This window comes from Suricata suricatta, chromosome 5 (genome assembly GCF_006229205.1).
Source record: "Suricata suricatta isolate VVHF042 chromosome 5, meerkat_22Aug2017_6uvM2_HiC, whole genome shotgun sequence".
NCBI lineage: Eukaryota > Metazoa > Chordata > Mammalia > Carnivora > Herpestidae > Suricata > Suricata suricatta.
In genome coordinates, this window is record NC_043704.1 from 351,579 (window position 1) to 367,954 (window position 16,376).

General features: G+C 52.7%; 1 protein-coding gene across 1 annotated transcript in view; it reads right to left on the minus strand.

Annotated features, from left to right (window-relative positions):
• The window catches only part of PCNT (pericentrin), a 113,000-nt gene that overhangs the window by 45,232 nt on the left and 51,392 nt on the right, over window positions 1-16,376 (minus strand). Inside the window, exons 16-23 of the mRNA XM_029940586.1 lie at window positions 13,264-13,401; window positions 11,043-11,194; window positions 7,602-7,750; window positions 7,171-7,403; window positions 5,391-5,553; window positions 4,507-4,719; window positions 2,666-2,796; window positions 1,887-1,949 (exon numbers count right to left, since the gene is read on the minus strand). Coding sequence (XP_029796446.1) covers window positions 1,887-1,949; window positions 2,666-2,796; window positions 4,507-4,719; window positions 5,391-5,553; window positions 7,171-7,403; window positions 7,602-7,750; window positions 11,043-11,194; window positions 13,264-13,401 — 1,242 coding nt within the window. The remainder of the gene's footprint in view (window positions 1-1,886; window positions 1,950-2,665; window positions 2,797-4,506; window positions 4,720-5,390; window positions 5,554-7,170; window positions 7,404-7,601; window positions 7,751-11,042; window positions 11,195-13,263; window positions 13,402-16,376) is intronic.

Genomic DNA, 16,376 nt, shown 5'->3' on the forward strand with positions numbered 1-16,376 from the left:
CGCACAGAGGCACCATTCGGCCAAATGCCCCGAGAAAACAAAGCCAAGTACTTATGCAAAAAACCCACCCAAAACAACTGCCTTTTACATTAAGACTCGCTAAACTACAAAATATAAAGACTGAGAGGAACATATGTTGGTACTCCCAGAAGACGTTCCCAGCTAGGTTTCTAGGAGTTATTCCTTTACACGTGCCCCCCTATATGGGAAAACAAAATGTAACTTAAAACCTCCATCAGAGGGGACACAAGCCCGGATGTCACACGCTCAGTATGCGCGCAGGGCAGGGACCGTGTCTCAGAGGGAAAGGGGGCAGCTGTCAGGAAATCAAAAGCCAATCTAAAATAACTGGAGGAGAAGGCCACAGTCCAAGTAGACACTATAAATTCGGGAAGTGCCTATAAAGTGTTCAAACCATCCCTAAATTGAATTTTAATTTCAACAGTTTTCATTTGCAGTATTATGCTTTCAGAACTCACGCTGCTTTATAAAAATGTGCCCATCTTTTCTGACTGCCGTCACCACTTCATGCGAGTAAGTCCGCCGTTATGGTACATCAGCCTCAAACATGCAGTTAGAACGCCGGCATTCGCGTGCGCCCCGACGGCACCATGCTCAGGGCCACAGGCGGCAGGAGGGGCGGCCCGGCACTGAGGGGAGGGTGCCCTGTGGTCGTTAGGGCCACACTGAGGGCCACGTCCAAGGTCGGGCCAGCACAGAAGCTCCACTCGGGTCCCCGAGCCCCTCCCTCGACAGCCTCCGGGGCCCGCAGGGCTGGCCCCCGGCCCAAGCAGCACCCGCCCCGGCTCGGTAACCACAGCGAAGGCCGCCGGAGACATGCTCGCCCATCTGCATGTATCAATACTGAAGACTAACGTCGGGATATTTTAACCGTTTGCCACAAAAGCTTTGAAGTGTTTTTCCTCTTTGGTAAAAAAAAAAACTGGGGACTCTGGTGCAGACACAATGCAATCACACGGCACCCACTTGTTCGTTTCTACAAACCTGCGTCCTCGGGCGCTATGGTAACAGGAGTGCCTACGGATGAGAATACACAGCTTTTTCAGAGACAGAAGCATGAAGTTAGACAGCAGGGCTCCAGGCCTATGGTCGTGGACAGCCTCTACCACCTGTGCTTTTCTGTGTCACCACGACCATGGTCTGATGGTCTGAACCTCTGTGTCCCCCCCAACATCCGTATGTTGAGCCTCACGAATGGGACTCGAGCCTTTCTAAAAGAGACTGAGAGAGGGGCCCGCCCCTTCCGCGAGTGAGGACACGGCGAAGAGACTGGTGCTCGTCGGAGGCGGCGTGCCGGGGCCTTCATCGGGACCTCCCACCCTCCAGGGCTGCATGTAGACAGCAAGTGCCTGTCGTCTGCAGCCCGTCCACATCCCCTGTGACTGGAGCTCGGGCAGACTGTGCACCCTGGAGCTGCAGCGGGTCCCGGCTGCCACACAACTTTCAACGGAGACAAAAAAGCCCCCATGGGACAGAAGGCATCGCCCTGAAAGCAGCCATGAGACCCGCCTCACGCCTCACAGGCACCACACCAACCGGCGAGGCAGAGCTGGACTTCCCCACAAGGTGCCAGGGCCTCCAAGAGCTCTTGAAAAGCTGGCCAATGCTCCTGAGGACCCAGAGCAGATTCAGGACCGAGTGGCCACACCCTGGACCACACCTGGGGGAGCCCGGAGTCAGGGACGTCAGGAGGTGCCTCGCGGTGCTGGTGGGCAGCACGTCAACAACTCACACACGTGTGAGTCCACAGACAGGAACAAGAATGGTGTGGCGGGTGAGTGGAGGGAGCAGAGGTCAGAGTAAGAGTGGGGGAGGGGCTGACGGTGTGAGGTGACCCCAGCTGCACAGGAAGTACAACACCTCACTGGTGACACAGGGAAGGAGCCCCGGGGCCCTGGAGCTGTGGCCGCATGCCGCAGGCCCGGCCTCTGAGGGGAAAGCAGGGACACAGAGGTGCAGCAGGGCCCGCGGCCCCAGGAACACGTGTGGGAAGAGCCAGGCCCAGGCACGGCGGAGCGCCTGGGGATGGACCTCACGGAGGCAGGGCCACTCAGGCCTCAGACAGCAAGGACCAGGCTGTTCCCCAGCACAGGGCTACATGGCTACTTGGCTGGTCCCACGTCTGTGTCTCCCACGGGCCCCAGCCCTGAAGTCCAAACACCCTGGAGTTTACCACCACGCTCACGGTGGTACGCTCAGTCCTGATGGACGGGGTATGGGCCCAGCCACCCCACATTCACGCAGGCCAGGGCAGGAACACCTGGGAACGGGGGGTAGGGGCCCTGCGCTGGGAAGGTCTGTCCCACCGGGAAGCGCAGTCTATGAGAAGCTCCAGAAGAGAAGATGTGTTTAAAGAAATCATAAAACGGACAAGCCCTTAGACCCACACTCATGCTCACGCACACGCACAGGTGCACACCCGCACTCAGTGCTTGCTCACACACCTGCCCACTTGCACACATCCTCTCACATGTGAATGGAGCCTCACTAGACAACAGCATGGCCAGGCGCAGAGACGGGAGCAGGAGAGAGCGGCAGGTCAGTGTTGGGGAACACAGGACACGGGCCTGGGCGGGGGAGGGGCAGACGCAGAAGAAGAGCTGGACACACAGCCTGACCATCAGCAGAGGCAGGTCCCGCCCACCCAGAGAGCCCCAGGAAGTGTGGTGAAAAGCACGGGAGGAGTAGAGGCGACCTGTGGCTGCGCGCACAGCCCAGACGAGACACCCCAGACCAGCTCTGCAGACATCACGAGCAGGAGGTCCGCAAGAGACGCTAAGGTGTAACGAGATTGACGATGAAGGGTGAAAATGACATGCAAGAGACACAGTAAGTCTGGGCTAAGATTTCAGTAACAAAAATTTACATCAAACATTAGAAAAGGGACAGACACAGGCAGGCCGATCGATGTCACTGACAGCAAGTCGAGCACGAAGATGAGGCCTGCAATGATGACCCACAGACCTTCTGAGACACCGCACGTGGGCGGAAACCAGGGCCACGTGACAACTCAGTCCGCCCACAGAAACCAGGGGCCCGTCAGACCCGCATCTCAGCGGCACACGAGCTGTGGTGGCCACAAGCTAGCACCCACCCAAGAGAGCGCACAGGACGAAGGTGGCCCCAAACCAATGAAATGGAGGACAAAGAAAACGGCAATGATGAAGAAGCCCAAAAGCTGACTGCTTATTAAAGAAAGAAATTAAAAAGAATTTAAAATTGGGAAAAAGACCTGATGCTTAGGGGTGCCTGGGTGACTCAGTCAGTTAAGCACCAGACTAGTGATCTCAGCTCAGGTCACGTTCTCATGATCATGAGTTTAAGCCCCACACTGGGCTGCATGCTGGGCATGAAGCCTACTTAAAAAAAAAAACACAAGAAAAAAGATCTGATGGTTAGACCAGCACCATCAACAACAGCCACACTATAGAAAGAGCCCAAATGTCCGTCGACAGATAAATGGATAAGGCAGATGTGGTGTGTATGTGTGATGAAATAATACTCAGCGATCAAAAAGAACGACATCTTGCCATTTGCACCCATGAAGATGTAAGTAGGGTGCATTATGCTTAGCGAAGTAAGTCAGTCAGAGACAAACACCATATGATTTCATTCACATGTGGAATGTAAGAAACAAAACAGAGGAACAAGAGAAGGAAAGGAAACAAGTCCCAAGAGACTCGTAACGACAGCGAACAAACTGAGGGCTGCCGGAGGGCGGCGGGTGGGTGAGAGGCGGGCTCGGAGGGCACTTGCTGGGACGAGCACTGGATGTCGTACGTAAATGATCAATCACCGGATTCTACTCCTGAGACTAATTTTACCATGCATGTTAACTAGAATTTGAATAAAATTTGTAACAAACTGAAATCGAGGAAGAGTAGAGTTTCCTGAATCGGCCGAGGCTGCGGCACACAGCAGACTTGTGCGCTACAAGCCGGCCTCTGAGACCCAGGAGCCTGGAGGCGGGCGGGTGTGCGGGAGGCACAGGGACACCCAGGTCCCCGGAGGGTCCGCCTCCAGAGGGAAGAACACGGCCGGAGCGGGTGGTGCCACCGCCTGCGGACTCAGCTACCTGGGAGCCTTACGTTTTGACTGCTCACATGCTAAACATTTAAAACACAAAATCTCTAATAATCTGAAACCACAATAAGCTTTTGTTAAAACTAGGTTTTCCTACGTAAGATTAACATCAGGCACTTGTGAAAAATCTTAAGTAAAAATTTTAAGTGGCCCTCGTTTTCCCACAGCCATGGCTGTTTACCTCAAACAGGCTGGTGGCATCTCAGTGGCCCCGTCTCCCAGAGGCAGGGCCGGCCTCACACCCTTCTAAGGACTGGAGTGGCCACCAGGGCCAGCAGCCCCTCTAACGGAACAGGAACATGGAGGACGTGGCACCTGAGCCCCCCCCCCCCCCGGCCAGGCCTGAGTGTGCTCCCACCCTCCGCAGCTCCCATCTCCGGCCTCGGAACGAGCATTTCTTACCCGCTTCTCTCTCCCCTGCCTCAGCGGCCAGGGCCTCCTGCTGGGCGCACAGGGCGGAGTTCTCCTCCCTCAGCTCCGCCCGCTGCCGGGTCGCCAGCTCCAGCTGCTGCCTCAGGCTCTCCAGCTCCGCCGCGAGGCCCTGCTCGGCCGTCTCCTTCTGGCCTAGCGCCTGCTGCAGGCTGGCTTGCTCCACCTTGAACCCTTCGATGAGGCCTGCGGAGACGGGGAGGGGCCGCTGCCGAGGCCTTGCTGGAGCAGCGAAAGGAGCAGGCTGGCCGCACAAGGCATCCCGGCCCCGGCGAGATGGCAGCCGTGGGACAGGGGAGCGGAGTGGTCAGCCCGGGGTTCCGTCCCCAGATGGACAGCACCAGACCAGCGCACCCGGCACGGGCAGGAGCCCCCGGACAAGGTGACAGCCTGAGAGCAGCCACGTACAAGACACCTCCACCCCACGCCTGCACACACCCCTCATGCCGAGTGCCCAGCACGTGAGACACCATAAGCACCAGACGCCACAAACATGGGGGTCAGACGGGGCACAAATGTCACCTCTTGGGGCGCCCACTGCCCACTGCCCGTGACAGGAGGAACGGCGTTCCCTTACCGCCACGGGAGGAGTGCTCGGAGGCTGTGAGCCCAGGAAGAGGAGTTAAATGCAGCGGGGGGAGCCGTCCTGGCCCGGCCCTCCGCCGCAGCCCCGACTCCCGAGAGGCTCCTGTGCGGGCAGTGTGTTTCACGAGCCACGTCCCCGAGGCCTCACACCATTTGTCTTATTTTAGTTTGACGTTCTGCTTTGAACGCTTCCGTTAATGCCTCTTCTTCCCCCACGCCTCTGCCAGCACACCCCTGCCACACGCCCCCCGCCCCCCGAAGCCGGCGCTCACCCTGCGCCTGGTGCAGCTCCAGCGTCAGCCGCGTCCGGGCGGCGTTCTCCTCGTCCAGGCGCTCCAGTAACTCCTGGTGCTTCCTAACGACCTGCGCCGTCTCCTCGTTCTTGCAACTAAATTCTTTCTCAAACCGAGAATGAATCTGACGGGCCTCCTCTAGCTGTTAAAACACATTGGAAAACCAGAACGGCACATCAAAATAAAGCTTCTGTTAATGTCAACAGAATTCTACTGGTGTTCTCCAAGAAACTGTTCTCATGTTCGATATTAGGTCAATCATTAAATACATGTACTCGTTCAACAAATTTTAATACAGTAAAATTCCAGGGGAGCCCGGGTGGCTCGGTGGGTTTAGCATCTGCCTCTTGAACCTGGCTCAGGTCATGCTCTCACAGGTTTGCGGGACCGAGCCCCACATCATGCTCTGCACTGATGCACTGATAGCACAGAGCCTCCAGGATTCTCTCTCTCCCTCTCTCTCTGACCCCCCCCTCCACCCCCCAAAACGAATAAGTAAACTTTAAAGAAAGAAGGAAAGGTTCTCCACACAGACGCCTACAACGCTGCATAGAAAATTCCTGCATTCGTGAACTACTGGTACCTCATGTCTGCACAATAAAGCTGCTAAGGAGAATGTACCAAGTTCACCAAAGTCCATCGAGAGCCTGAAATCTGGGCAGGGACAGCCACTGGGCGCTCCACAGGTGGAGGAGGGCAGGGGAGGCCATGGGTGGGAGGGCTGGGAAGAGGCTCTCCTTGGGCCGGTCAACACAGCGGGAAGATCTGACACGTCTTCACCTCCTGCAGATCCAGCCTCCCTCCCTGACACCCCTCTGGGCCTCTTTGGATGCAACCCACTCATGACCCTGAGCCATCTCGCCTTCCTCCCCTGGCAGACATGTCCTCCTGTCCGCTCTGAGGCTCGCAGGCCAGCTACAGGCTGGAGGAACCACACTAACCTCTGGACCCAAACCCCTGTGCCCAGCTGTCTGTGCTGACAGACAGCTGGGCACCTGGCCTGGGCCCCCTCGGCCGGCCTCTAAGGGAATCTACCGGTTTCCCTTTGATAACAGCCATGAGCTGCCTCTTCTCACACTCTCACCAAGTAGGGAAAACGTACTCAAGTATTTCTGGGATGTGAATGGCAATGTCTTGGCTAAAAATGCTTATCTCCTAATTGGGTCGAATGGGAAAAAAATTGCTATACTGCTTTTCATGCATTCATATTTAATGTCTTTCCTAATTGTCTAAAACATTCTAAAAGGTTAACAAAAACAATTCCTTTTCTAGTGACAATCCTTAAACAAAAACATCCTCAGAGCGGAACTAAAACGGTGCCGGAGGTAGAGCAGAGCGGAGGGGAGAGGCCCATCGCGCTGTCTACCGGACGCTCCGCTCTGCTCCGTCCACAGCAACCCCACTGCCTCAGGAATCCGGGTTCGGAAAAGACTCCCACTTGGGAAAGACACAGAGCAGAGTATCGCTGGCAGTGGCAGGAGATCAAAGTGACGTGCGGGGGAGGCAGGTGCACACCCAGAACTGAGTCTGCCCCCCGACGCGCAGGAGGAGAGCGCAGCGAAGGGTCGGATCCACCCCTGCACGCAGCGCCCCGCAGGGCACGGGGCTGCGGGGCCTCCGCCAGCAAGCGTAGGTCACCACGCCATCCCATCACCCGTTTATGCAGCCCGTCATCCTTCTCAAGAAACAAGGAGCTCACAGGAGCTAAATCGGCGTCACCGACCTGATTCTGACGGACGGTGTGCGGGGCCGGGCTCACCTGTCTGGCGGAGCCCAGAGCCAGCTCCAGGAGGCCGTCCACCGCCAGCCCGAGGCTCCGGTAAATCCTCCTCACTGGCTGCTCGCACTCCGGTGAACCTTCTGGGCTCATGAAGAAGCTTTCACAGACGTGACTGCTAAGTTCGGCGTCTGAAGACCCCTCCACACACTCGGGCACAGTTCTGTCCAGCTCCAGCAGGGCCGCCTCGGGCCACGGCTCCTCGGGCACCGGCGCTGTGAAGTGAGCACACACAGGGATGCCCTCGTGGCGAGTGAGCCCGCAGGACCAGCGCTGTGGAAGAGCGAGCACGCCCGGGTCCCAGAGACGACACCCCGTCTTGGGCGTGGGGCGCCCGCCCAGCCTGGCTCCAGCAGCTCGGGGGGAGCGCCCTGGGCCCGGGGCCGCGGACACGGGGTCGCCCTGGCGCTCACCTGCAGGCAGGGCCTGGCCGTCGGGCGGGCCCTCGTCCTCCAGACACAGCCCCACGCGCTCATGGATCCGGCTCTTCAAGGCGACGGCAGCCTTCAGGGTCTCTCCGAACAGCCCGAGCAGCCTCCGCAGAGCGTCCCGGAGAGCTCTCCTAAACGGGCACACAGCAGGCAGCGGGCTGTCGGCCACGACCCTACCCGGTCTGACTCCGACAACAGGGACGCAGCCCAGGGGGCAGCTCTACCAACGTGACCGGATTCTTTGAGCTGCCGCTCTTGATTTTTAAAATGGCATTTTTATGGTGGGTCAGGTGGGCAGGTGTCACGTCTGCCCTGAGAAAACCGGAGTCACCCGCAAAGCACCCCCCCTCCTCCTTGCCCCTGTGCAGGCCAGGAAGCCACAGGCCCCACGATGACCTTCTCGATGCCAAACACTTGTGGGGGGTCGTCTGCTCTCTGCCGTGACCCGTGTGCGAGCCGGCCATGCTACTCCCTGCACTTGCTCTGGTGCCTGAGGGTGACCGAGGCATGAGCAGCAAGCCACAAGGCAGATACACACAAGTGCCAGAAAATGCACACAAGCTCTTCCAAGAAAATGATACAGCCTTGAGAAGTCAAGGTCTAGACAGAATGCGAAAGATGTTCTCTGCACACCCAGCTCGGGGGTGAGCAAGGCCTGCCTGAACCCCCCTGGCACACATGTGGGCAGGTGCTGCTGGGGACAAAAGTCCAGGGCTTCAGCAGAGAGCAACAGGGCCACTGGGCAGTGGGCAGAGAGCAGCGGAGGGGACACAGCAAGCTGTGCTGTCCAACACGTGGTGCTGAGCCTGATGCTCGGACAAGAATGAGACTTTCCTGACATCGGGTACCAGTAACTCAACCCAAAGCCCAGCCAGACCTACACGAAAAGCAGAAATAAAACTCTGAGACAACACAAGGGAGAAAGTCTGTATGGTGCCGGAATGGGGATTTCTGAAATAAGAGTCCCAAAGAAGACAAAGGGACAGACCGCTAGTTGTGCCCATCGTAGAAACCAAGAAAGGGACATGCATTCAGAGCGGAATCAGGAGGCCAGCAGGGGGCGCTCTCGTACCCAGCAACTGTCCTCAACTACACACCCAGCCACAGAGGCACCTTGCACCGGGGGACTGTTTTGCCAGCCCAGCAGGACAAAGAAGGGTTTCAGCTTGAACCATGCTGGCCTTCGGCCCGGCCCGCTCTTGGAACTGTACTGTTCCCATGGGAACTGGGTCCGCGCCCCCCCGCCCCCGCTCCGGCTGGGATGGGACCCGCTCGCACTGGAATGTGGCGGCCTCGGGTCTGACTCCCCCTGCAGAGGGCTGCTCCCGCGGAGACTGTGCTGTGGAGGAGCTGGCCTGTCTGCTCCAGAGGGACACCCTGAGGACCGGAGAGCCAGTCATCAAAATGCTTCGGGGGTGGCCCCGCTCGCTGGGGCTCTAGCTGGTTTTATGCTGAAAACAGGACGGTCCCCCTGGGTGCGTTTCTGACTCAGTGAGCTGACTTGGCCGGAAGCAGTTGAGAACTTCCAAGGCCATTACGAGGAACTTCTGATCTCCCTAAACTTGTCTTCCTCAAAATCCGACCAGAAAGCCATGGCTCCCTAACAACAGGAGAAAAAACCACCACCTGGATGCCTATTTTAAAAGGTATCTTGAGGCTTCCAGATGTTTTCAGGATTCTAAGTGTGACTCTTTGCAAAACATTACTTCTAACACGATGCAAGCAACTGAAAGAAGTCTGAATGGCTTCCAAGGCCTCTTCACCTCCCCCTGATCTCTGCAGACGCGTGGCGGCCGCTGGCGCTGGGGCCCTGCTCCCAGTGCCATTTTCCTCTGAACCTCATTCCACTCTCTCCTCTCCCGAACCTATTAAAACCTGGCTCTCTAAAGTTAAGTCTTCTGAGAATCTACGTAAACCGTAGGCTTCTTATGTTCTCTGGTGTAAGGCCAAATTGCGAGCCAAGGTTGAAGAGTTCCCTAAAGTGACCAGGGAGCCCCACAGGTTTATTTAGCATAGTTATGTGCATAGTCATTCCAACTCACCAGTCTGCTTTCTCACACTTCTATCAATCTGTCCACATGCTTGTTGGTGAGGGCCAGGCCAAAGGCTGGATGAAACCAGCCCAAAGGAAACGTCCTGAAGGGGGTCTAGAGAATCAAGCCCTTAAATTCCTCACAGAATGCTAGAACACTCACTGGAAATCACTGCGCAATCACAGTAGCTTTTCCTAAGCCTACTGATTGGAACAAAATTGAGGCTTGCGCACAAAAGCCTGATGAACCTGTTCATCACTACCACAACGGACTCCAAACTGTCATTTGAGACTATTCTGGTTTTTCTTTAGATGTTGAATCCACCTGGTAGTATTTAACTCTGTATGTTTTTTCTAACAGGCTGAACCAAGATCTCTTTTAGTTAAAAGAACCAGGACGGAGCGGCAAACTGCCCACTCCAGGTTTAGGGACTGGCAAGCGAGCTACTCACACCCTGCGTGCATCACCTAAAAGGCCACTAAAATCCTCAAGTTTCAGATCTTGCAAGTGATGGCCCCTAAACAAAACCAAACCGTCTACTTTATGCCAAGAGTCAGGACACGGGGGGAAAGAAGAGAACTATTATAAAGTTAAGCACTCTAGTCACCTCCAGCCCTACAGCCGGCCTTTTGACATAGGACAGGACAACCAGGAAAGGTCCTTCCTGGCACTGAGGGACAAAATCACTAAATGTGAAAATCCTGACTCTTGCTCAGTAAATGCTTTCAAGGAAAGATCTTGATCAAAAGGGCTAAATGTGAAAATTAATAGAAAACTTGCTTACAGTGAGTCAGGAGGCCGGCAGGGGGAGCTCCAGTGCCCTACTAACTGCAGACCTATCAGGAAGAGGGGCAGCTGGCGAGGCTACTACTTCACTATCCCAGCTGGAGGAAGGCAGGCTTCCTTCTGCCCAGGCAACAGTCCAGCCAATGAGACAGTCCCAGCTCAGCCACCGGGAGACCGTCACAGCCGCCCCAACGAGAAGCTACCAAACTTCTGGCTCCCAGTTTACCCCCAGGGGCCTTCTGTTGAGGAGACCGCTGCAGCCCCCGTGTCTCAGTAACAGCCTCCTCTACCCCGTGCTCTGGGCTCGCCTGCGGCGCTGCCCCAGCTAGGTGGTGCTGCTCCGAGTCTCTGTTATTCCCGACTAAACCCATTTTTGCTGGGAAGAGATTTGGCAATTAAATTCTAAGGTTAATGCCTCATTAAAACATCAAATTTTACAATCTGGCAAAACTGTGACGATCTGGCAAAGTGAGATGGTGGGTATACAGGTGCCTCTTATGTTACTCAGTACTTTTCCTGAGAAAAATAAGGCGCCACAAGGGTCCCATCCCACCAGCGGAGAAGGCACTGCGGCTGCAGCAACAGAGAGGGGCATGCGACTGACCTTTCACGGTCAGAGAGGTCAACGTCGGACTTCAGCATCGAGATGAGATTCGTGCCTTCCTGGTTTTCCCTTTCACGTCTTTGCTGGAGCTTCTCCAGTTCCGAATGGCATTCTTCTACCTCATGTCTTAAGGATAAAATTTGGTCTTTCAGCTGTTCAGGGAAAATTGTTAAAGCTTTATTTACAACAGGTAAAGGGCACTTGGCTTGCTCAGTCAGTAGAACATGCGACTCCATATCAGGGTCATGAGTTCAAGCCCTACAATGGGCATGGAGCCTACTTAAAAAAAAATTGTTTAAGGGGTGCCTGGGTGGCTCAGTCAGTTGAGCGTCTGACTTCAGCCCAGGTCATGATCTCGCAGTTCGTGGGTTCGAGCCCCATGTCAGGCTCTGTGCTGACAGCTCAGACCCTGGAGCCTGCATTGGATTCTGTCTCTCCCTCTCTCTCTTCCCCTCTCCTGCTCATGTTCTCTTTCTCAAAAATAAATAAACGTTAAATTTTTTTTAAATTTCTTAAATAGTTAAAAAAAATAAAACAATTTAGTTAAGAATAAATGTCTGTAAGAAACATTCATCATCCCTGTTAACAAAAATTGGCAGAATATGATGGTGATTAAAGGTGAAAATTACTAATATGGCTGCCCCCCATATTCATCGCCTACAAAAACAGAATAAACAGAATAAACATAAACATCCTGGACTGCCCCAGACCCCAGCGGGAAGGGGCAGATTCACCGGAGGTTATTCTCACAAGGAGGCCAGGGGGCTGAGAGAGCCCAGCAGTCGGGTCATAGAGGTCCACATTGCATACACCACCCCAAGTTTCCATTTACAATGCACCGCAAGGGGTGCCTGGGGGGCTCAGTCGGATAAGAATCCAACTTCAGCTCAGGTCATGACCTCCTAGTTCATGAGTTTGAGCCTCACGTAGGGCTCTGCGCTGACGGAGCCTGCTGCAGACTCCGCGTCTCCCTCATTCCCCTCCCCTCCCCTGCTCATGCTCTGTCTCTCTCTCTCTCTAAAATAAACAAACATTAAAAAGTAGTATAAATACACATTGATTCTTATTAAAAAATGAAGTGAACAATGAAAAAACAAATTCAATTCAAAATGTTAAAGGACTAAACAGACACTTCTTCAGAGACAGACAAACGGCCTAGAAGCTCATGAAAAGGTGCTCAGCATCACTAATCATCAAGGAAATGGAAATCAAAACCTCAGTGAACTACTACCTCATACTCATTATGATGGCAATTATAAGAAGAGAAAAGAAATGGGAAGTTAGTGTTGGCGTGGCTGTGGAGACACTGGACTCCTGTGCACTGCTGAGAGAAAAGCGCAAGGGCACAGCTGCTCGGGAGGACAGTCTGGCAGTTCCTCAGGAAGCTAAATATAGAGTTCCGTAGAGCCCGCAACCCTGTTCCTACACATATAAACCCAAAGTGGAAAGCAGCGACTAAAAGAGACTTGTATACCAATGTCCATTATAAAACTAGTCACAATAGCCAAAAGCAGAAATAACCATCAAGAAGTCCGTCCACAGAGAAGGGCGCCTGGGTGGCTCAGTCAGTTAAACATCTGACTTCCACTCAGGTCGTGATCTTATAGTTCATGGGTTTAAGCCCTGCACTGGCGGCTCAGAGCCCGGAGCCTGCTTTGGATTCAGTGTCTCCCTCTCTCTCTGCCTCTCCCCTGTTCACATCTGTCTCTCAAGAATAAATGCTAAACACACACACACACACACACACACACACACACACAAAACAGTCCATCAACAGATAAATTTATGAAGAGATACATAAAATGTGGTATCTACATATAACAAAGTTATTAGCCATAAAAAACCATAAAACTTTGACACATGCTACAACATGGATGGACTCCACAGACATTATGCTAAGTGAAATAAACCAGACGCAAGAGGATAAGTACTGTATGATCTCACTTCTATGAGGTTCCAAAAGTGGCCAAATTCATAGAAGAAAGGGTGGGTGCCAGGGGCTGGAGGGAGGGAAGTGGGAAGCTAGTGTTCGATGGGCACAGAGCTGCTGCTTGTGCTGATGAGCAGTTCTGGAAATGAGTAGTGGTGGTATTTCACAACACTGTGAACACCATCACGGACCGGACACTTAAACATGGCTAAACCGGTAGACTTTATGTTATCATGCATACTTTACCCCACCCCCACACACAGTAACACGGAAAAGACAGGTTCCACATACCTGCAGAATCTGGTTATTCTTCTCCTGAAGCTGCAGAAGCAAAGACTCCTCGTTTCGGCACAGAGACTGAGCTTGCTCACACTCAAGTCTACGTATCTTCTCTTGTTCACGTAAGGAATCTTCACTTTCAAATTCACCCTGTCCAAAAAGTACGTTATTAACAACAAATAGGCCATTAAGCTCTAAAATTATGCTAGTTCCACTTCTCTGCTGTTTGCTAAAATATATTTCATTCAACAAATGTTTATTGAGTCCATACGGTGCCAAGAGCAGTGATCAGAAGGAGCCAATCCACTACTCACGAAGCACATGCACTCCAACGTGCTTCTCATACAGAACATACAAAGACAGCTGGCTACCTTTCCCAAATGGCCCCATTAGGAAATTACCCATCACCAGGGTATCGTGGCCATCAAAATCCAAGCCATCCACAAATCTAAGTTCCTTACTTTTAAAAGATAAACCCTATTTCTTCTTAAACAATAAAAATTGCTTTTTTGTAAGGTTCGCCTAATGAATTAAAGCATATTAATCAAATAAGCTTTTAAAAAAAAACACCCACAGAGGTAGCACTTCCACAATAATAGAATAAAGACCTCTCAAAACTGTATTCTCCATAAAGACACAGGGAACACAGGCAAAGACTGTCAAAATCAATTTTTCAGAGCTCTGGAAATTAAGAACTGTAATAATCCAAGGAGTGTTTACTGAAAACAAAGTCTGAGTTTCCATCAAACAACAACCTTTGAGGTTTTTAAGCTGCCCTGATCCCATCACTCCAATCTCAGGTACAGCCCGGAGCACAGCAGCCCAGCGGTCCTACGAGCTGGGGGGGACAGAAGAGTTGGGAATCTCCCCAAAGGCACGACCTCGCCAACTGTCACTAACTAGCCTGTCTTGCAGCTCACAGGAAAGCTCCATTCGTGGGGCGCCCGGTGGCTCAGCAGTTGAGTGTCCGACTTCATTCGGCTCAGGTCATGATCTCATGGTTTGTGAATTCGAACCCCACATTGGGCTTGCTGCTGTCAGCACGGAACCCGCTTCAGATCCTCCGTCCCCCTCTCTCTGCCCCTCCCCGGCTGCGCTCTGTCTCTCTCTCTCTCTCTCTCTCAAAAATAAACATTAAAAAAAATTTTTTTTAAGAAAAATAAGTAGAGCTTCAAAGGCCTGCTGGGACACCCTCACTGACCATGTACGTAACAGGAGTCACAGGGGAAAGGAGAAAGCGACCCGGGTAGAAAGTCGACTCGAAGAGTCATACAATGGCCAAAAATGTCACAACTTTGATGAAAAAAAATTAATCTATAAACACAAGAAGCACAATTAACTCCAGGGAGGATAAACTCCAAGAGATCCACACCAAGACACATCCCGAGTAAACTGTGTAAGACTCCGAAAAAGAGCCTTGAAACCAGGGAGAGAAACCATCCTCCAGATAAGATTAACTTCTGGTTTACCGCTCAGAAACCAGAGGCCAAAAGGCAATAGGATAATACGGTCAACGTGAGAAAAGAAAAACTTAACCAAGAATTCTATATCCAGGAACCGATCTTTCCAAAATGAGGGAGCAATTAAAACATTCCCAGATAAATAAAAACTAAGAGAAGTCATTACTAACAGGACTGCCCGGGAGAAATACGGAAGGGCTAGGCTCAAGTGAGGAGACACCAGACGCTTATCTGAATCCACACGAAGAAACAAAGAACACTGGTGAAGGCTCACAAGTAAACTGAAAGACAAAGTAAACAGAGCTTTATAATTCCTTTCCTCCTCTCTGATTTATAAGAAATTGAATAGAGCAATGAGCATAAACTGCATGCAAGTGTAGTTTGCAGGAAAGTCTCAGCACAATGGACAGGAAGGGGGAGAGTGGATTTGTGAACGACTTAGTAAGACGGTATCAATCTGAACTGCACTGTTACAAAGTGTTCACTGCAATCCCCAGGGCAGGCACATAAGAAAGTAACCCAAAGACATACACAGAATAAGCATCAAGGAAATTAAAATGAAAAGAAGGCAGTAACGGAAAATTAGAAAAACAAGAGATACAAGACAAAGAGCAAACAGTCCTAATACCTGTGACAACATCTAGAACCTTAGAGAACATCGTGCTACGTGAAAGCAAAAGAACACAAAAGGGCACAGACCGTATGATTCCAAAAGAGCAGTGGTTCCCAGGGGCTGAAGGAGGGGAGAGGGGGCTGAGGCTGTGGGGGGAGAGTCTTTTTGAGGTGATGCAAAGGTTCTGGAAGCAGATGGTAACGAAAGTTGCACAATTTGGTGAATATACTAAAAATCACTAAAATGTATATACTTTAAAGTTTTATGGTATATTAAATAAAGCTGTTGTTAAAAAAAATAAAACAAAGTAAAGCTACATTAAAAACCATCTTGGGGCACCTGGGTAGCTCAGTCGGTTAAGCGTTCGACTTCATGATCTCATGGTTCTTGAGTTCGAGCCCTGCATCAGGCTCTGTGCTCAGAGCCTGGACCTGCTTAGGACTCTGTCTCCCTCTCTCTCTCTGCCCCTCCCCGCTCATGTGTTCTCTCTCTCTCTCTCTCTCTCTCTCCCTCTCTCCCCCGACAAGCGCACTCTGTCTCTCGCTCTAAGATAAAAAAAATATACATATGAAAAACTAAATCATCAAAAGAGCAGGTGCCAAGCGTGCGCGCCTCCTGCCCCTTCTTCCCGGAGAAGGGTCTCCTCACAGCAAGAGAAGCCTTGTGCAGCTGCCGAGTCCCCACAGCAAGGCAGTCAGACTCGGACTCTCTCAGATGTAAAACACTTGATGGCAATTTCTTAGTGGAACGGTAGGCTGACCACCCAATTCAAATAGAAAAATGACGGAGAAACGGGAACCCGCTGGCACGGCTGGCGGGACGCAAACTGCGGCAGCCACTCCGGAATCAGTAGGGCGCCGCCAGGAACGTCCACACAGGATCCAGGGGGGCTGAGCACCCCAAGGTTTACAGCAGCGCTTTCGACAGCAGCCGAGTCACAGAAACGGCCCAAACGTCCACGAAGCGGGACTGGGTAAGGACGGGGTTTACATCTGCAATGGAGCTCTGCTCGCCAACGAGAGAGGCCGGAGTCCTGCCGCGTGCAGCGCGGG